The 16631-nt window shown below is 43.3% G+C and overlaps 4 protein-coding genes across 8 annotated transcripts; 1 reads left to right on the top strand and 3 right to left on the bottom strand.

Moving 5' to 3' along the window:
* Positions 1-56: 56 nt before the first annotated feature.
* Positions 57-2460, bottom strand: Gnpnat (glucosamine 6-phosphate N-acetyltransferase). Of its 2 annotated transcripts, none has more exons than XM_070287349.1 (6): positions 1709-1845; positions 1138-1348; positions 951-1078; positions 826-887; positions 541-766; positions 57-205 (listed from the first exon to the last, which is right to left on the bottom strand). In XM_070287349.1, exons 1-6 carry the CDS (start codon positions 1721-1723, stop codon positions 164-166), a joined length of 684 nt encoding a protein of 227 aa, XP_070143450.1. In that variant the 5' UTR covers positions 1724-1845; the 3' UTR covers positions 57-163. The 2 variants fall into 2 exon arrangements, with proteins under 2 accessions (XP_070143450.1, XP_070143451.1); XM_070287350.1 differs by lacking the exon at positions 1709-1845 and adding an exon at positions 2193-2460 and having other exon boundaries at positions 60-205.
* A 362-nt stretch (positions 2461-2822) lies between these two features.
* Positions 2823-3944, bottom strand: CIA30 (complex I intermediate-associated protein 30). The gene is made up of 2 exons (XM_017164887.3): positions 3385-3944; positions 2823-3328 (listed from the first exon to the last, which is right to left on the bottom strand). The coding sequence occupies exons 1-2, from the start codon at positions 3859-3861 to the stop codon at positions 2912-2914; spliced, it is 894 nt and encodes a 297-aa protein (XP_017020376.1). The 5' UTR covers positions 3862-3944; the 3' UTR covers positions 2823-2911.
* A 266-nt stretch (positions 3945-4210) lies between these two features.
* LOC108073440 (dehydrogenase/reductase SDR family protein 7-like) lies at positions 4211-5816 on the top strand. Its single transcript, XM_017165063.2, has 5 exons — positions 4211-4445; positions 4509-4652; positions 4710-4926; positions 4978-5223; positions 5289-5816. Exons 1-5 carry the CDS (start codon positions 4284-4286, stop codon positions 5498-5500), a joined length of 981 nt encoding a protein of 326 aa, XP_017020552.1. The 5' UTR covers positions 4211-4283; the 3' UTR covers positions 5501-5816.
* Positions 5537-16314, bottom strand: Kul (Kuzbanian-like). Of its 4 annotated transcripts, none has more exons than XM_017165059.3 (9): positions 16201-16314; positions 14900-15218; positions 13737-13932; positions 13281-13674; positions 12227-13217; positions 11672-11925; positions 10890-11608; positions 10664-10829; positions 5537-10235 (listed from the first exon to the last, which is right to left on the bottom strand). In XM_017165059.3, exons 2-9 carry the CDS (start codon positions 15006-15008, stop codon positions 8427-8429), a joined length of 4638 nt encoding a protein of 1545 aa, XP_017020548.1. In that variant the 5' UTR covers positions 15009-15218; positions 16201-16314; the 3' UTR covers positions 5537-8426. The 4 variants fall into 4 exon arrangements, with proteins under 4 accessions (XP_017020548.1, XP_070143448.1, XP_017020549.1 ...); XM_070287347.1 differs by having other exon boundaries at positions 16173-16313; XM_017165060.3 differs by lacking the exon at positions 16201-16314 and adding an exon at positions 15612-15777.
* Positions 16315-16631: the final 317 nt, after the last annotated feature.

Genomic DNA, 16631 nt, shown 5'->3' with positions numbered 1-16631 from the left:
CTTAACAAATTTTAAATTTCTTCCCAGATAAAAATCTTCATCCGTTTATTTATTTATTTATGTGTTATTTATTTATCAAAGTTAAGGCTACTTGATGAAGGTGCTTTTGAAAGGTAAAATTACAACTACCTTTGAGTTGAGAGTTTTGAGGCCGCACAATCAATCAGTAGCAGAAAGGGGAGAAAAAGTTATAAAATTGAGTGTTCTGTAAGGATTATAAAAAAAACAGAGAAAGAGCAACATGGGTTGCGGTTGCCTTTTAACTAAATAACTAATTGTATGTCCTTGCAGGCGTATTGGAGTTGCCCTGCAAGGACACCACCGCCGGCCAGCGCTATCCAAAAAATCCATTTTTGCCCTCAGCGCAATGGTATTTTGGCTATGCAAAGTAGTTTTCATTATTTTTGTTATCCAATTTTCTCGTGTCCTGCATTGCGCTTCGCGCATTTGTAACTTTGAGTTGGGCTTGGGACCCACTCAAAGCTTGGACTTTGGAGCAGCGTTGGCGGCTAATTGTCAAGAGGCAAAATCGAGGCTCACAGTTTGGCAGGAGTCGCCCACTGTTCCACTGTTGCTGGTGCCAGCTGAGGTGGCATTGCGCTTAAGGGTTGGTCCCTCATCGTAGCGAATCGTCATGGAGTTGGAGTTGCCCGGGATGAGCACATAGCCCAGCGATTCGTAGAACTTGATCAGCTTGTCCTTGCAGTCTAGGGACATCTTGTAGCAGCCCAGTTCCTCGGCCAGCAGTGAAACGGTGACCACGATCCTGGTTAATATTATGAATTAAGATTTTTTCTCGGATATTTAAAAATATATAGAGCTTACAGCTTGCCCAGTTGCTTGCCGCGATAGGTGTCATTGACCACCACATCCTCCAGGCGTCCACGCTAGGGAATTTATGCTCTCTTAGTTATACATATTTTGGGAAATATATTTATATCTTAACTTACCACCGAACAATTGTGTATGAACTTGCGCTCGATCACCAAGGATGCAGCTCCAATAATCTCGTTCTTGCGCGTATCCTCGATGACGGTGACAAAGTAGTCCCCGCTGGCTTTCATCTGAGAGAAGCGGGCTGGAAAAACATAATGATTAAAATAAAGTGCTTAGATGTAAGCAGGATTATGAAATTACTTAAAAACTGTGTGCGATTGACATTGCCCACATGCGTGAGTTGGGAGAGCAGCTGCAGGAATCCACGGTCATAGTCCGTATCCTTTAAGGGGCGCACCTTCATCCATGGTTCGCCTGGATTAGCAGCCGATATGAAGGGCTTGAACTTGGCGGGGCTTCGATGAAAGTCAAGCTTTATCAGCAGACTGGGATCGTACAGATACGTTTCCTCCTGTAAGAGATAATGGGATTAGTGAGATTAGAGCAAGTTAAAAGGGGAAATATTAAATATTATAAAAGATTACAGACTAAAGCATGGGAAAAAATCTTGAATACTTTATGGATTTATAAATAACTAAAGAAGTTTTTAGCTAGCTTTCTTATGAGTATCTATAAGATACTAGTATAATTATATTATTTTATTATTATTATAAGAATTCTATGGCATGTTTCTCTTATAGAGAAACCAAGATAATCTAAAATTGATCTATATTTAAAATCCAACAATTAGGAAATCTTTGCAAATTGAATATATTATTTTATGCTGTGCCAATTCCGATTTGGGCTAGTTTTAGGCCTTGCTCCATCATACCGTATATTGCACCATTTTCGCAGTGGACTAAACACGTCAGCAATGGAGGTAAAACTGAAGCGCAACTCAATCAACAGGCAAAAAGGTGGAGCCGGAGTTGTCGCGGTATCAGGAATGGTACTAGAACTGGTTTCTTGCAACCGAACACTTTCGATTCGATGGCCACCGCCGCCGACCGACTGGTTTTGTTTCTTTTAAATTATCTTATTTTTGTTTTATGTTTTTCAAGCATAAATTAAGCGGACCCAGCAAACCGGTAAGGTGCGTAAATAATTATAGTAGACGTAGACCAGGTATTGATTTTAGTTTGTTGTGGTTTATAGCCAGGATTTAAAACGGGCGAAAACGTGAGCCCCAAGGTCGGTTGACTGAACTGCCACATGGTCACGTTACGTTGCTTTCTTGATTCTTTTCATGTATTTACGCCGGTTGTGTCTTGTTGGCAGTGTTTATTTTGGTTTTCATAACTTGGAAACACACTCACCATGATTTTATCTAATGCCTGATAATGGTAATGAAGCACCTAACAGCTAGCTCTGTATCTTTCTCCCGCGACGGAAGTTTTTCCGGCGTCTTTTATCGGTCGAAGTTGCGGAGCAGACTGAGAGCTGAAGGCGCACAAGCCGAGTTCCACAGAAAGCCGAGTGCTAATTGGCAGACGTGGAGAGGCGAAAATACCTCTGGAAAAGGTATAAAATGTGCAATTTCAACGCAAAAGTGACCCTGAAGGCTTGTCCGAAGTGAATGTAAACATTTTAACAGCTGATTTTCAAGAGAAAGGCTCGCTAAGACAGAGAGAGGGATAGTGGGAGGAGAGAGAGAGAGAGCTAACTAAAAAAGAGAGAACTAAGCCAACCAGCTGTTAAATACAGTGAGCAATGGCTATGGGAAACTTGGCCAACTCTATATATTTTAAAGTTAAACTATATAAAAAGAGTTATGGAACGAATAATTATATTACTTTCACTGCTAATTAAAAGTGTTACTTAGGCATTCTTTTTAAAGGCATTCCTTAAAATGGATTTCATAAGAAAATAAGAAACTTTGTACCCCTTATTAAGGATTTTAACATTTACCAAAAGTTCCACTGTAAAATTGCATCAAAAAGAAAAAATGTCTTTGTAAAACCAATCTTTACTGTTATTCTCACATTCTCTAACAATTAAATAACACTGCCGCCGCAACGTAAGGCACTACGTAACGCTACGTAGCCACAATGTACTTGGGCGTCTGGTACATCTCATAGGCGAACTCCTCGCGATGACTAGGATCGTACTGCAGTCCCACATAGTCTATTTCCAAGCCAAATGGTCCATCCATGCCCTTTTTGGCAGCCACCGAGAAACCAAAGTGTGTCACCCTATTCAAAGGAATAGCGCTCTGGCGATCCTGGACGCGTCCTTTGGAGGACATAAAGAACTTGGAGAAGGGTATTTTCGCTATCTGCCAATGGGGACCCCCACGCGTGTACAACACATAGTGGTAAATGTCGTTCCACATCAGGTCGAAGTAGCCCTCGGTGTGCAGGTTAATCAGGTAGCTGCGTCCATCGCCTCGCACCTTCATTATCAGCATGTTGTACTGCGTCCAGTCGTAGGTAGATTCTCGCTTAAAGGATTTCTACAAAACAGATACAAGTTCATAAAGGGAAACACTCTAATCTCAAGTCAACGCACCCGCACTCTCTTTGTACGAATATTTGCATAGCCCGTCCTCTTGATGATGCCATCCTTGGTGTGATCCGAGTTCACTTCGCCGTGGAAGAGACCCGCTCCCGCTGAACTTAACTCGAGCGATGCAGTGCTCTTGCCCTCGCCGTGATCCGCATCCGTAGTTACCGTCCAGTTGTCCAGAACATTGGGCGCCTTGAAGTCAAAGACAACATCCGTTTCACCCGGCCGAAACACCAATATCGGGTCACTTTCAAACTGCTCCTTGACCTCCTTGCGCCACAGCTTGATCTCCTCCTTGAGATCCTTCAATCCGTCCATAATGAGCTGCTTCTTTGAGGGCTCCGGCAGCTTGGTCTTGTAGCCGGATTTCTTTTCACGCTCCCAGAAGGTCCGTTGCACGGCAGTGGTGTGGATTTGTTGCTGGGCAGCAGCCGGTAGCCAGCAGGCCAGGCGTTGTCCTTGCCTCAGGAGGTTGTTCATCTCGGCATTTGTTTAGTTTTCTTTCGAGGGTTTTTAATTAAACACTAAACTTGGCCGCAAATAACGTAACAATCAACAGCTGATTGAGATTGTCATTCACAGAGAAGCGGCCACACAGCTGTGCAGTACAGTATATACTGGATAAGGAGAAGGAAATATGGAGATACAGGTATAATAATAGTAATTATTTTTATGTTTTACCGGTTTTTTGATTTATGGATATTATTATGTTCTTTATAACATATCCTAAGATTTATTATTAAAGTGTATGCAATTATAATTGTTATCTAAAAGTTTATGTTCATTAGTTCCAAAGATCACTGTACTTTATTCCGTGTGAATGTCACTTCCGATTTGTTTTTCCTTCACTAATCATTTTGTATTCGCGGAAAGAGTTCAAAGTTCCTGCTCGCTTCGTGAAAATGAAAGTTCAAGAGCTGGAAAAATGTGCTCCCAGCAGCGACTGGAATGTTCTCTACTGGGTGCTGGGCACCATCCTGATGCCGGTGGTCCTGCCGCTGGCCCTTTTCAATATCTGGCAGCGATTCCGCGCCCACAAATATCGCAATCAATTGCCAGGAAAGGTAACTTCAGATTGAACTTTAATCAGTGATGGAAACCAATTAATTATGTAAACCCATTTACAGGTGGTGGTCATCACCGGCGCCAGTTCAGGATTGGGTGAATCTCTAGCTCATGTCTTCTACCGTGCTGGCTGTAAGGTAATATTGGCGGCACGCCGCACTCAGGAATTGGAGCGGGTTAAGAAGGATCTGTTGGCACTGGATGTGGTAAAGCATATACTAAATTAATTTTGAATTCAATTTCAAAACCATCTCCTCTCTTAGGACCCTGCTTATCCACCCACTGTGCTGGCTCTTGACCTGGCTGAGCTGAATTCCATTCCAGAGTTTGTCACCCGGGTGCTGGCCGTGTACAATCAGGTGGACATACTCATAAACAATGGCGGTATTAGTGTGCGAGCGGATGTGGCTTCCACAGCTGTGGATGTGGACCTCAAGGTGATGGTGGTCAACTATTTTGGCAGTGTGGCTTTGACTAAGGGTAAGCAATAGCTTTTATTTTGAGTTATATTTAATTCTTTGTACTCCCCAGCTCTCCTTCCTTCCATGGTGAAACGTGGCAGTGGCCACATCTGCTTCATAAGCTCCGTTCAGGGAAAGTTTGCCATTCCCCAGAGAGCCGCTTACTCGGCCTCGAAGCATGCCATGCAGGCCTTTGCCGATTCCCTGCGTGCCGAGGTGGCCAGCCAGAATATCAACGTGTCCTGCGTGAGTCCTGGCTACATACGCACGCAGCTCTCGCTGAATGCCTTGACGGGATCGGGCAGCAGTTATGGAAGTGCGTAAATATAAAAGAAATACTCTGAGAGCCTTTTTAATTAACCATTCAAATTTCCCTTAAAGAAATGGATGAAACCACTGCCAAGGGCATGTCTCCCGATAAACTGGCAGAGCGCATTCTTCAGTGTATTCTCCGCAAGGAACCGGATATTATAGTGAGCGATGTTCAGGCCAAGATTGCCTATTACCTGCGGCATCTCTGTCCTAGTCTGTACTTTTGGATCATGGCCAAGAGAGCCCTGAAGCTGGAGAAGGCTGAACGGAAAGCCAATTAGGTTTATAAGTAACTTATAACAAAAGTCAAAACGTCCTTAAGTATTAGTTTCGTTTTTATTGTTAATTGAATTTTGCTTAAAATGAGGAAATTATAAAGTATCGCATGTGTGTGTGTTCTGGTTAAAAATTAGATACATTCGTGTTAATGCCTAACGATAAGATTAATAAATAAAATATTGTAGTAATCGTAACAGAAAGTACAACTGAAGTGTCACACATGTGCTTGTCTTGTTCGCTAATCATAATACATACGTTAATTAATTAATTATTGTTTTGAATTATCGTTTAATAATAATATGAATCGTAAAATGCTAATATTCACTTCTTTGCTCTTCGGTTTTTGTTTTTGTTCGTTTCATTTCGTTTTCGTTTAAAGACATTTACGCTTTCTTAATTGACAAAATTACACATGTTGTATTTTATGTGGGGGGGGGGCTCTCGGCTGGGTGAGGGACATTTAAAACTGGCCATTAACTAGGGATCGTGTTCATATATAATTCATTTAGCTAAATTATAAAAATAGCGTTAATCCATCTTGTGAAAAGTACGTAAAAAAAATAATTACAATTGAGGTACACAATACACATACAGATTTAAAAATCGTTTGCAGTTTTACAATTACATTTATAATTATGTATATATATTTAGATTAAAATCAATCGGTTTCTTTTATGTACACATTACACAAAAATTGTTCATTTCGCGCTAAATAGTCTTTTTGTCACGCTCAAAATACTCGCATCCATCTGCTTAGACAATAATCATTTGCATTTAATTATATACAGTACACAAACATTGGCATTTATTATATCCTTTGTCATTTTATCATTTTTATTTTTATTATATTTTTTTGTTTTGTTTTTGGTAAGTTTCAACTCACTTTCCTGCCTGTCTCTCTGCCCTTACCAAAGACCTTATAATAAGAAGATGCATAAGGCTCATACACTTGCGTTACTCATCTTGTTATTATAAGGCATTTGCCATTTTCCTTTGACTCTCTGCCTTGTATAATTTCATAATTAAATAACTAGAAACTAAACTTTAATTTCTTCGGGTTTATCATTATTTCTTTTAAGCATTTCAAAGCGATTGTCGCGTACTCGTAACTATTCCGTTTCTGTTTCTTTACTGGCCTACGCGTTAACTGTCTTTTCTGTCTCGTTTTCGATCTTTAGGGTTCGTTCGTCGGTTTCTTGAGCTGAGCTTACTATACATATATGTTATGGATCTCTTATCAATATGTATATTCCACAAAAATATACCCAAATGCTCGTATGTATATATAATTATGATACGCCTTTGATTTCCTACACATTCATATAGCTACAAATATCAATTGTTTGTTAACTTATCCTACGGATCGTTATTGCTGCTGCTGGGGGTGTTGTGGATTAGTGTGTGTGTTACTCGAAAGCCGCTTGCTCTGTGATTCGATACGGAATGTGACTCTATATATGTATATCCTAGGCGCGTTATCAATATCGTAGGTTTGTTCTCATTGCTCTATATCTCGGTATTGCATATAAAAACTATGTCCTGTCGATATCATATTTACACTACAGCTACGGAATTGCATTGGCCAGCAGGGATGCCCCTGCTCGCTCTATGGGACCTATGGGAGGCGTGGTCAACAGGTGGGGTGATTGGGAGTTCTATGTGGCATTCTCTAAAACCTACTTTCGATGCATGACGCTTTTGATTTATTGACAGTTATCGTTGGTTATCTCTGAATCTATTCCGTACACTTATTTGCAACTTCCCCGGCTCCACATCTTATCTATAGGCTACTCCAACCTCATTCTTCCTATATGCGTTCCTAATCTTAGTTTTGATCTTGAGAAAATATGCAAAGGATTTTTCGAAATGTTCTCGGCTAATATTTTACGTTTTAGTTCGTTACTAAAAATAGCACCTTGTATTGATCTGTGTGTCGTCTAAGTTCAGATGAATCGTAGTGATCGTTGTTTGAAACTTGTAGGTAAAGAGCAGGCCAAACTAATGTATAAATTGATCGATGATAGTAGTAGGTACATAACATTTTCAGTAATACTGTTCTAAAATTAATTGAAATTAGGATGCCAAGTGTGAATAGGGTTATCCATTTCAATAGAGTGTTTATAAAAATGAGAAAGGTTTATATTGATGGCGTAAAGTAAAGCTCATTCATTGCTCAGAAAAACACACATCGAAATGGTTTAACTTAATATATATGGATGCATGTTACCAACTGCAAATTTTAAATAAAATAAAATAAGACATACTAATTTATCAATCTTGCTTCAATATGTCTTTTTAACTCTAATACATTGACTTTTGGTGTCAGAGAAAAGGAAATATTAGAAAGATTCCACTAAATTCGAAGAATTCAAGAACTCTAAATCGAATTGTAACTAAAATTTGCTTTCCAAACTAAATACAACTTGCGAAAACTCACGAAATTTGCAGCTGGTAACAAGATACTTTTAGCCAAAAGGAAATTTACACAATACTCAGTACAACAGTAAACAGTTTGAAAGGTACAAAGTGCGGTGAGTGCGGCTGGCGGTTGGGATTGCGGTGGCGTTCAGTGGGCGGGTTGGGCGCTTGGGTGAATTGGTTCCGTGGGCGCTGCTGTGCTGCAGCCTTGGTCGGGGGATTTATATGGGCGTGGCAATATGCGTGGAATGCGGTTCAGTTTCGTGTCTGTGTGTCCGAGTGTCGGGTGAGTGGGCGTGGTATTCACATATTCAGCAGAAACGGCAAGTTTAAGGCAGTGTAAAGTACACATATATATAATGCAATGTCTGTACAAATATATATATATGTATGCAAGTAAACCTATGCGACAATTTGTATAACTAACATTAAGACTTATCACTTTCACTTGGTTGGCTTGGGGAACTGGTATCGGAATCGGAATGGGAACCGGACCCGGACCGGCTGCCCTTAGCTAACCAGATTCTCCACATCGGAGACGACCACCTCTAGATCGGAGGGCAGCTCGTTGTTCTCCGTTGATGTGGCAGCAGTTGCTCCAGCTGCTGTACCTGGCTTCCCAGCAACTTGCGGCGGCGGCGGACCAGTTGCAGTGGAACGCGACCGAAAGTTGTGGAGGCTTCTCCTCGTGGGCTGCGTGGGTGGCTGGCGCTGCATGGCGCTTGTGGAGGCGGATTGTTGCAAGGCTGCTCCGGGTGGAGCAATAGAAGAGCTGCTGGTTGCTGTGCTGCTGGAAGATTGGCGAGAGAAACTGGGCGGAGGCCCTGAAGTGGCATTGGAGTTACCATTACCACCTCCTCCTAGGCTTGCCCTGGGAATGTTGCTGAAGCTGTTCCGGGAGTTTCTGGTCGGGGGAATAGGCACAGCTTTTGAAGAGGAGACACTGCTATCCCGGCGTAGATTCGCATTGGAGGAGGAACGCCTCTGGGGCGAGGCAACTGCCATTGTTGGCGGATCTTTAGGACCCCTAGCTGCTCCACTGTTTCCTCCACTGCTGGCCTTGAGGTTCAGGCTGCTGCGCTTTTTGGTTTTGGCCAGATTCTGACTGAGATTTATCAGATTCTGTGTGCTGCCAAAGTTACGAGTCAGATTAACTGATCCGCTGGCCTTGCTGCTGCTACGACGAGGAGCTGCCGCAAAGGGATTGTGGTTGGACAGCGAGTTGGATCTGCGATAGGAGCTCCTTTGAACAGGCGCAGGCGCCGGCTGTGGAGCTCCGTCCAGGAGGCTCGCTCTATTCTGCGAGCTAGGAGCCACTTTGCTGCTGCTGCTGGGCTTCGAAGATGAGGCCTCGACCTGCATATCCACGTTCTCGTAGCAGTGCTCCATTGAACGGGGTGGCGTTGGCGGCTTTAAGGTCTCGTAATTGGGCTCGTTGAGGGTGAGGATTTGGTTGTCGTCCTCAGCCTCGTTGCAGAGCAGCAATGCACTCCTTTTGGCGCGCGTTGTGGCTTCCTTTGAACCCGAGGATGATGGTCCAGCAGCCCGGCCACCACTGGTCTTTTGTCCTCGCTTTGGTCGAGCCCCAGCACCCACTACATGGGTCTTTACCTTGGGCTTCTTGGACAGCCGCAGGGAGAACTTAAAGGGCGGCTTGTACACCACCTGCAGCTTGACCTTCTCGTTGGACAGATTACCCATGGACTTTGTCTTCTGTGGTGTCTTCTGCACCAGCCTCTCGGGAGTGGATTGCGATTTGCTCATCACCTTGCGAACCCTAGAACTGTGCTCGATGTGGGACAAAGGTTGCGCCACAATGGGCGATTCCAGCAGCCATTTCTGCACCTTGCCAAAGGTGTTGGTGTGGTTGTTGGTAGTCGACAGATTGGAGGCATCATCCGCACCATTGTTGTTGCGGTGCGAGTAGTCAATAATCTCCTTCATGTGTTTGCCCAGCTTTTTGTTCAATTTCTTGGGATCTTCTTCGAGGGATTTCTTCTTGTTCATAGCCTGGGGTCGAGTCGTCTTCTTGGGCTCTGCAGTGGCAATGTTTTTGGCAGCTCCTCGGGATGTCACACCAGCGGCTCCAGTTACACCAGCTGCTCCTGCCACCGCCCCCGTTGTCGTCGGTCCTGGTTTCTTGCTTCGCTCGCCACGCACTTTCTTCTTAAATGGAACCTTTGTCCGCACGGCGGTGTGTACTATCACTCCGTTGTTGTTCTCCGGCAGTCGGACTGTCTCCGTGGTGGCACTGTGTATAATGGTGACGGATTTAAGCTTCAGATTCGAGCGTTTCGCCAGCAGTTTTGTGCTCAGCGCCTGTGGAAAATAAGATTTAGATTAGTTTACATGTTAAATTAGATACAGAAGAGGGTAGTTTTAGCCCATAAATTGTGTTAAGAACAGTATTTATCATTTAAAACTATAAATATATACTTTGAAACACTACATAATATAAGGATATTCAATTAAAACTATGATAAATGTTCAAGTGACTTCTAGCCTTAAGAATTTTACCTAAATTAGCCTTATAATTAACTGCTAAATGAGTGATTTCTCAATTAATTTTACAGGATTTTACTGGGCACTGGAAATCGAAGTGCGCTCACCCAAGGTCTCAGCCTCAGCTTGCGCTTTGGCCTCGACCTGATCCCTTAACATTTGCGTTATCAGTTTCATTAACTTTTTTTTTCAAAACCAAACAATAAGTTAAGTTATGTACAATGTTATATAGTTGGTTCACTTACCAGGAGCAGGATAACACCAATGGCAGCCAGAGCCACAGTGTACCAGTTGTGCTGCATCCACTTCTTGAATGTGGCAATGCTCTCCTCCGAAAGCAAGAGCTTACGCAAAGTGGCCAAAGGACCAGAGGGATCCACCTCTCGGCACTTCTGAAAGACGTCACAGTATCTGAAAAATAACATTATTATTATAATAATAATACAATTAAAGCTCTTTAGATATTCTCACCCATTATAATCGTTGCAGGGCGTTCCCGGCTTCGAGTACATATCGGGCACATCGAAGGGCGCCTCATTCCATTCAAAGGAACTGCGGCAGGGATTATCCTCGCCGGGTAGCTTACAGCACAGCTCACAGGACTTGATCCTATCGTCCTGGGGCCCCGGAATGCACTGACACGATTCAAGGCCATAGGCCAGGCAAATGCTACCAGTGCAGTCGCCCATGTAGCACACAAACTCCTTGTTGCAGATGGTCTTGTTCGGCTTGTTCACCGATGGCGGACACTGTGGCACACGCCCGTCGCAGAACGATGGATCCCGACAGCCGTTGTCATCGCGACACTTATCGCCAAACTTCAGCTTGCAGTCGGTGGTGCAGCAGGGTCCTTGCGAGGGACTACAGCGGGCGTGTGGTGTCAGGGTACAGGGAGTCTCATCGATGCGCGGCTGACGCGACATGGGGAAGCAGCACGAGTCCTTGCAATCCTCCTCCCAGCCGCAGTCGCACTGCTCGCCCGGCTCCACCACGCCGTTGCCGCAAATCGAGGACTGCGGCTCCGTAAAGCAACCTTTCATGGAACGTGCCTTGGCATTCAGCACAGGCTCTATCGATTTCAAAGAGCAAGTGCTGAACTTGTTGTTGTTCTTCTTGTCGCCCGATGTGGCGCGAGCAAACATGATAAAGTTGCCGTCCTCGCCACCAGGCGTACACTGCTCCGGATCATGCTATTTGTGGGAAATAAATTACGAATTATTGTGTATTTGAGAAATATTTAGGATGGACCTTACCGGAGAGCCAAAGTTGTGGCCGATTTCGTGGGCCAAAGTCACATGGGACACGGCGGGCGGCACATGCTTTCCATAATTTAAAAGAGTCACAATGCCCGTGTTCAGAGACTTGAGGGAACCTCTATAGTGACCATTCTTTTCGCACACTCCACCTGCGTTTTTTAGATCCCCTGTCCAGGCCAAACCCAAGGTTCCCATTTCGAAATCCCGATAGGTGAACATGTAGGCCAAGCAAAAGGCATCGTAGTCTTCCTCTGCAAAGAAAAAAAAAAAAATAATAATAATATAAATAATAAAATAATCGTGTCATTGGTTAGAAACCGAAATAAATAATATATTTACGGGTCGATGGCCATCTTATAATTAAGGTGTCATCATTTTTGCACACTTCTTAAATAAACAAAGTCATTAACCTTGAAGTGTTGGCAATAAATTAATGGATCTGACACCTCTGACATTGATGACGATAATAATACTTAATGAAAACAAAGCTAACAAATCATTCAATCAAAGATTCCACAACTGAAACTGACTGTGATTACTGCCAGATCTTACCTGAAAATAGTTCCAGAAACTTTTCAACGCCATAGTTTCCTGGAAATCTATAGCTGGGATCCTTCATCGCATTCATGTTGTGCACCTTGATACGCTTGATCATGAATGTAATGTTATCCGGCTTGCCATCATTGTTGAAATCGGTATTTCGGTATATTGTATTGGCTCGCTGCACATGCCGCGTTATGGCCTCAATGGAGGCCTCATCCGAGCCCATTTTCTGGAAGAAGGTGTGATCCGCCTGCAGGTACAGCATGCAGGTGGTCTTGCGATCGTAGAGCAGACGCGGGGAACTATGGATATCCTCGCCCCGGCCGCTTAGGAGATTCGTCATCAGCATGCTGTTGAAGCTTGGATTGTGTGGATTGGGAGCGAATATAATCTCTGGATTGTAGTTGTTCACAATTATATTTGGCTTCTTGGTGGCTCCATTCTTGGTAATAATCTCCACGTGCGTCTTGTGGCTAGGCCGGTCATTGCCATTGTTCTGGTTACCCAGAAACAGCGTCGTCCAGTTGGCATTGAAGAAGTTGCTGGGCAGGTCGCCCCGGCTGCCATTGTTGCTGGGTTCTTCGTAGGGCGTACCGAATTCCGGTTCAATGGGTCGATTGTACGTGCTCACAATGATGTTCTTGTGCTTCGTGTACAACTTCCGGAGATTGTTTCCGCTATTGTTATTATTATTGTTATTATTACTATTACTGTTGCTGTTACTGTAGCTGCGACTGCCCTCGCCGACATTGGAGGGATTGTAGTTATTTACAAGTATGTTGCGATTCGACGTTGGTTTCGTCAGCGTGGCCAGGAAGCTCTCCGTGCTGCGCACTGTGCTCCTGGTCGTGGATGTGGTTGGGTACTTCCTGGGTGACTCGTCGCTCTTGTCCTCCTCGGAGGCCAGCACACGAAAGTCGTCGTTGTAGGGCACCTCCAGATCAAGCGGCAGGGGCGGATTGCGATTATATGTGGGCGCAGGAGCATCCGACATGGCCAGCTGTAGGAATATTACAAAATATATATAGTAGAGTCTCTGGTCTGGAATTCAATAAAATCTCACCTCCTCTGGCAGCCAGCGTTTCTTTCTCAGCTTCTCGCTGGCACAGTGCGTCTTGACGGGCGCCGCAGAGTTGAGTCCTCCTCCCGTAAACTGTTCCTTCTGCATATTTACATCACTTAACTTATAGACTATGCTGTGGACACCGCTCTCGGCCAGCTGCTGGGAGTAGCGTTGCGCCGGCTCTATGTAATAGTGCTCCGCTTGCGTCTCTATCGTTCCATCCAGCAGGTTGTCACTGGTCAGGATGGCCTGTACATGGGCCGCCTCGTCATCCTCCAGACTGCCCGTGTAGATGCGCGATACATCGTAGTCGATGGGACCCAGAGTATTCTCGATCTCCACGTCGTGGGCGAACACCGAATGCGGCTGTTGACGCAGCACCAGACGAAAATCTCTGCGGGAGGCAGCAAGCAGTTGGTGATTAAATGATTTTGCATCGCTTTTAAGTGCACTCACCTGTCGTGGGCGGAGAAATTTAAGCGAATGGTGTGCGCCAGGCCACTTGGCGTGGTGCTGGCCTCCTCCTCCACATGTCGCTTCTGCCGGAAGCGAGCCTGCTCGAGGTGCCTGACTTGGGCTGCCTGCAGTACACCGCGATCGAAGTTCGCCGCCTCCCAGTGCTTGATGTAGGGAGTCAACCTGTGGGTGTAGCCTGAAAACAAAGGGAGGAGTTTGTTAGTGGATTATGAAGAGAGCCAACAGAAGGGTGAGAATTGTAATAAATCTTAAAAGCTTAAAATGAAAATCAATTGTGAACATTTAATAAATTAAAGCTGCCTTAAATGGAAATGTAAGCTTCTTTAAATGGAATTTAATAAACGAATTTAAGGTCATTCTTATTAAATTTACCATTTTTACTTATCGAGAGGTTTTAAACCTTTGTGTTAAATATCAATGATTAATTTAATGCTTTTGTTTGAATTGAAAGGAATACTTTTCTTTAAAAAGTAATCAAGGTAATTAAAAAGACCTTGAACATATAACATCAAACCTTTATAATTCCAAAATACACTTGTGATTCAACTAATTCTTTTCTTTCTCGTTTGATAGTTAATATTTAAAGAAATTTACCTTAATATATTGATATAATATTTGTACGAAACACGTTTTAGTGGAGAAATCTACTGAATGCTAATATTAAGTCATATATTTGTCTGCTTAAGTATGCCAAATAATACTTGTTTTAAAAGGTAACGATAAGATATACATACTTTCTATAAAATAATATTTTCGTTTTTTTTTAGAACAATAGGAATTATTTTTAAGAAAAATAAAACAAATTTATTGGCTATATTTAATAGAAAAGAAATATGTACGTCTACGTTTTGTGTCAACAATTTAACACATTTATAGTTATTCAATAAATTTAAAAATGTAATAAAAACTTTAAATTAATGCCTAAAAAGATACGAAATTTCATTCAATCTGAATAAATTAATTTAAAAAAAATTAAAGTACTACAGAAATAAGGAAAATTAGGTGAAATCTAAGTGTTAAGTAAAATCCATTAGGATGCATTGTTTAATTTTTAGTTAATTTCGGATCCACAGGAATTCTTGCAAGTGTCCCTCCCCCATAGTATGTAAATGCTTTCCAATGGTAATCCACATTAAACTCACCTGGCAACTTAAGAGGCGTGGGAATGGCCTGCAGCTCGCCGGGCAGCCGCAGGAGCCACAGGAACTGCAGCAGGAGCTGCAGCCCCAGGAGCCCCGGCAGCCAGCTCATCTGGCGGCTGTCGCGTGGATTATCGTTCCGCGTCCGGGGATCTGCGTGCCTGTGTGTGGTGCGGGGGTTGTGTGTGGTTGACCTAGCTACTTGTAGGCTGCGTGTTCCGACCTCTCGACCTCCGCTGCTGCATCACATGGTTTGTGGCTTCTTATTCGTGGCGTTTCTGCGAGGAACTGGCTCTGGCAGTCTGCATCGTCTCACGGAGAGCTGGGAACGGAGAATGCAGAATGGAGAACGGAACGTTTATGAGCGGGCGATGATGATTGCATTAACGGTCTCGCGCGGCGCACAAAGAAACTGCACGGCATTGCGTATACGGCGGGAGCAACGTGAGTGGCTTTCACCTTTTGCGCGAAATCTTTTGTTCAACTTTTGTTAGCATTTTTACGCTTGCTTTTTTGTGTTGTTTTTTGCGTTTCTTTGCATAAATGGCAAAAGCAACAAATAAGAAGAAGAGCGTCACAGCATCTTATTAGCACTTCACACACACACACACAGAGAGCTACAGACTCACACACAGTCACTTGTATTGGATGCCCGTGAAAATTACTGTTAGTTGCTCGCTCTCATTACCACTTTTTGCCTCCCTCTCTCGCTCACCCATTGACCAATGAAATTAAATGCATTCTTTGACAACCGTTTAATTGGATAATTATTGTTTTAGCTTTGCGTGCTAGCCATTTGTATAGATACGTCTCTCTCTCTCCGTCTCTGTGTGTGCGTGTGTGTATTCTGACTACCTGAGCTTTGGTTTAAGCCAAGAAAAAAAAAAACAAAAAAGAAGAAACACTCTCTTCGCTCTCTCTTCTACTCGCTGCTCGCTGTTGTTGTTGCGCTGGTCTAAAACCAAAATAAAATACACGTAAAATTCAATTAGCCAGAAATTGTTGCACTTTTTCCCCGTTCAGCCGTTAATTGTTAATTGGATTTGGGAAATATAGCCAAATATTGAACAGACAACAAAACAAAACGCCCGCAAGCCCATACACACACACAAAACAATCGACGGCGACCTCAGCTAATGGCGTAAATGGTATAAGCCAGTCCCAAGTTTTTTTCTCTTTCGTTGTTGCCACGGCCTAAAACCTGTTCTTCTGCCTAATCATCCAGGCTTAAATGCAGCGAATTTCCCGAGCCATAAACGGGGCACTATTGATTTACGGTTTTCAACTGGATTTATCCCGCATACTTTTCACAGTCACTGAAACACTGGCATTCCAATTGGTTTTGTTCGCCAGAAACAACTTTTATTTTTTTTTCTTCGTGTTTTCGCCCACCATCCACCAAATTCGCTGACGGTTTGTCAGGGTTGCCGCTTGTCGAGTAGTCAGTTTGGTGGGGCTGCCACTGTTTGTGACCGTTGCTATTTGGGGCTGCCACCTGTTTGATAGGGCTGTCGCCTTTGGCAAAAACAGCAATATGTATCGGTATTTTGCTTTCAAAAATTAATTTATTCAACTTTAAATGTTGTGAAATTCTTAAATATAAAACGACATTGCAATCCATTAGGATTATTAATCATTTAATTTGCAAGCATTTAAAAAACGCAGCGCGGGAAAAATATCGTTTACAGAATCTATCGATACATGTAAACATAACAAAGTGTGCCCGGATTTCGGA

This window comes from Drosophila kikkawai, chromosome 3R, assembly GCF_030179895.1.
Source record: "Drosophila kikkawai strain 14028-0561.14 chromosome 3R, DkikHiC1v2, whole genome shotgun sequence".
NCBI lineage: Eukaryota > Metazoa > Arthropoda > Insecta > Diptera > Drosophilidae > Drosophila > Drosophila kikkawai.
Note: the sequence above shows the minus strand (reverse complement) of the source record. Positions and strands in the feature narration are given on the sequence as shown.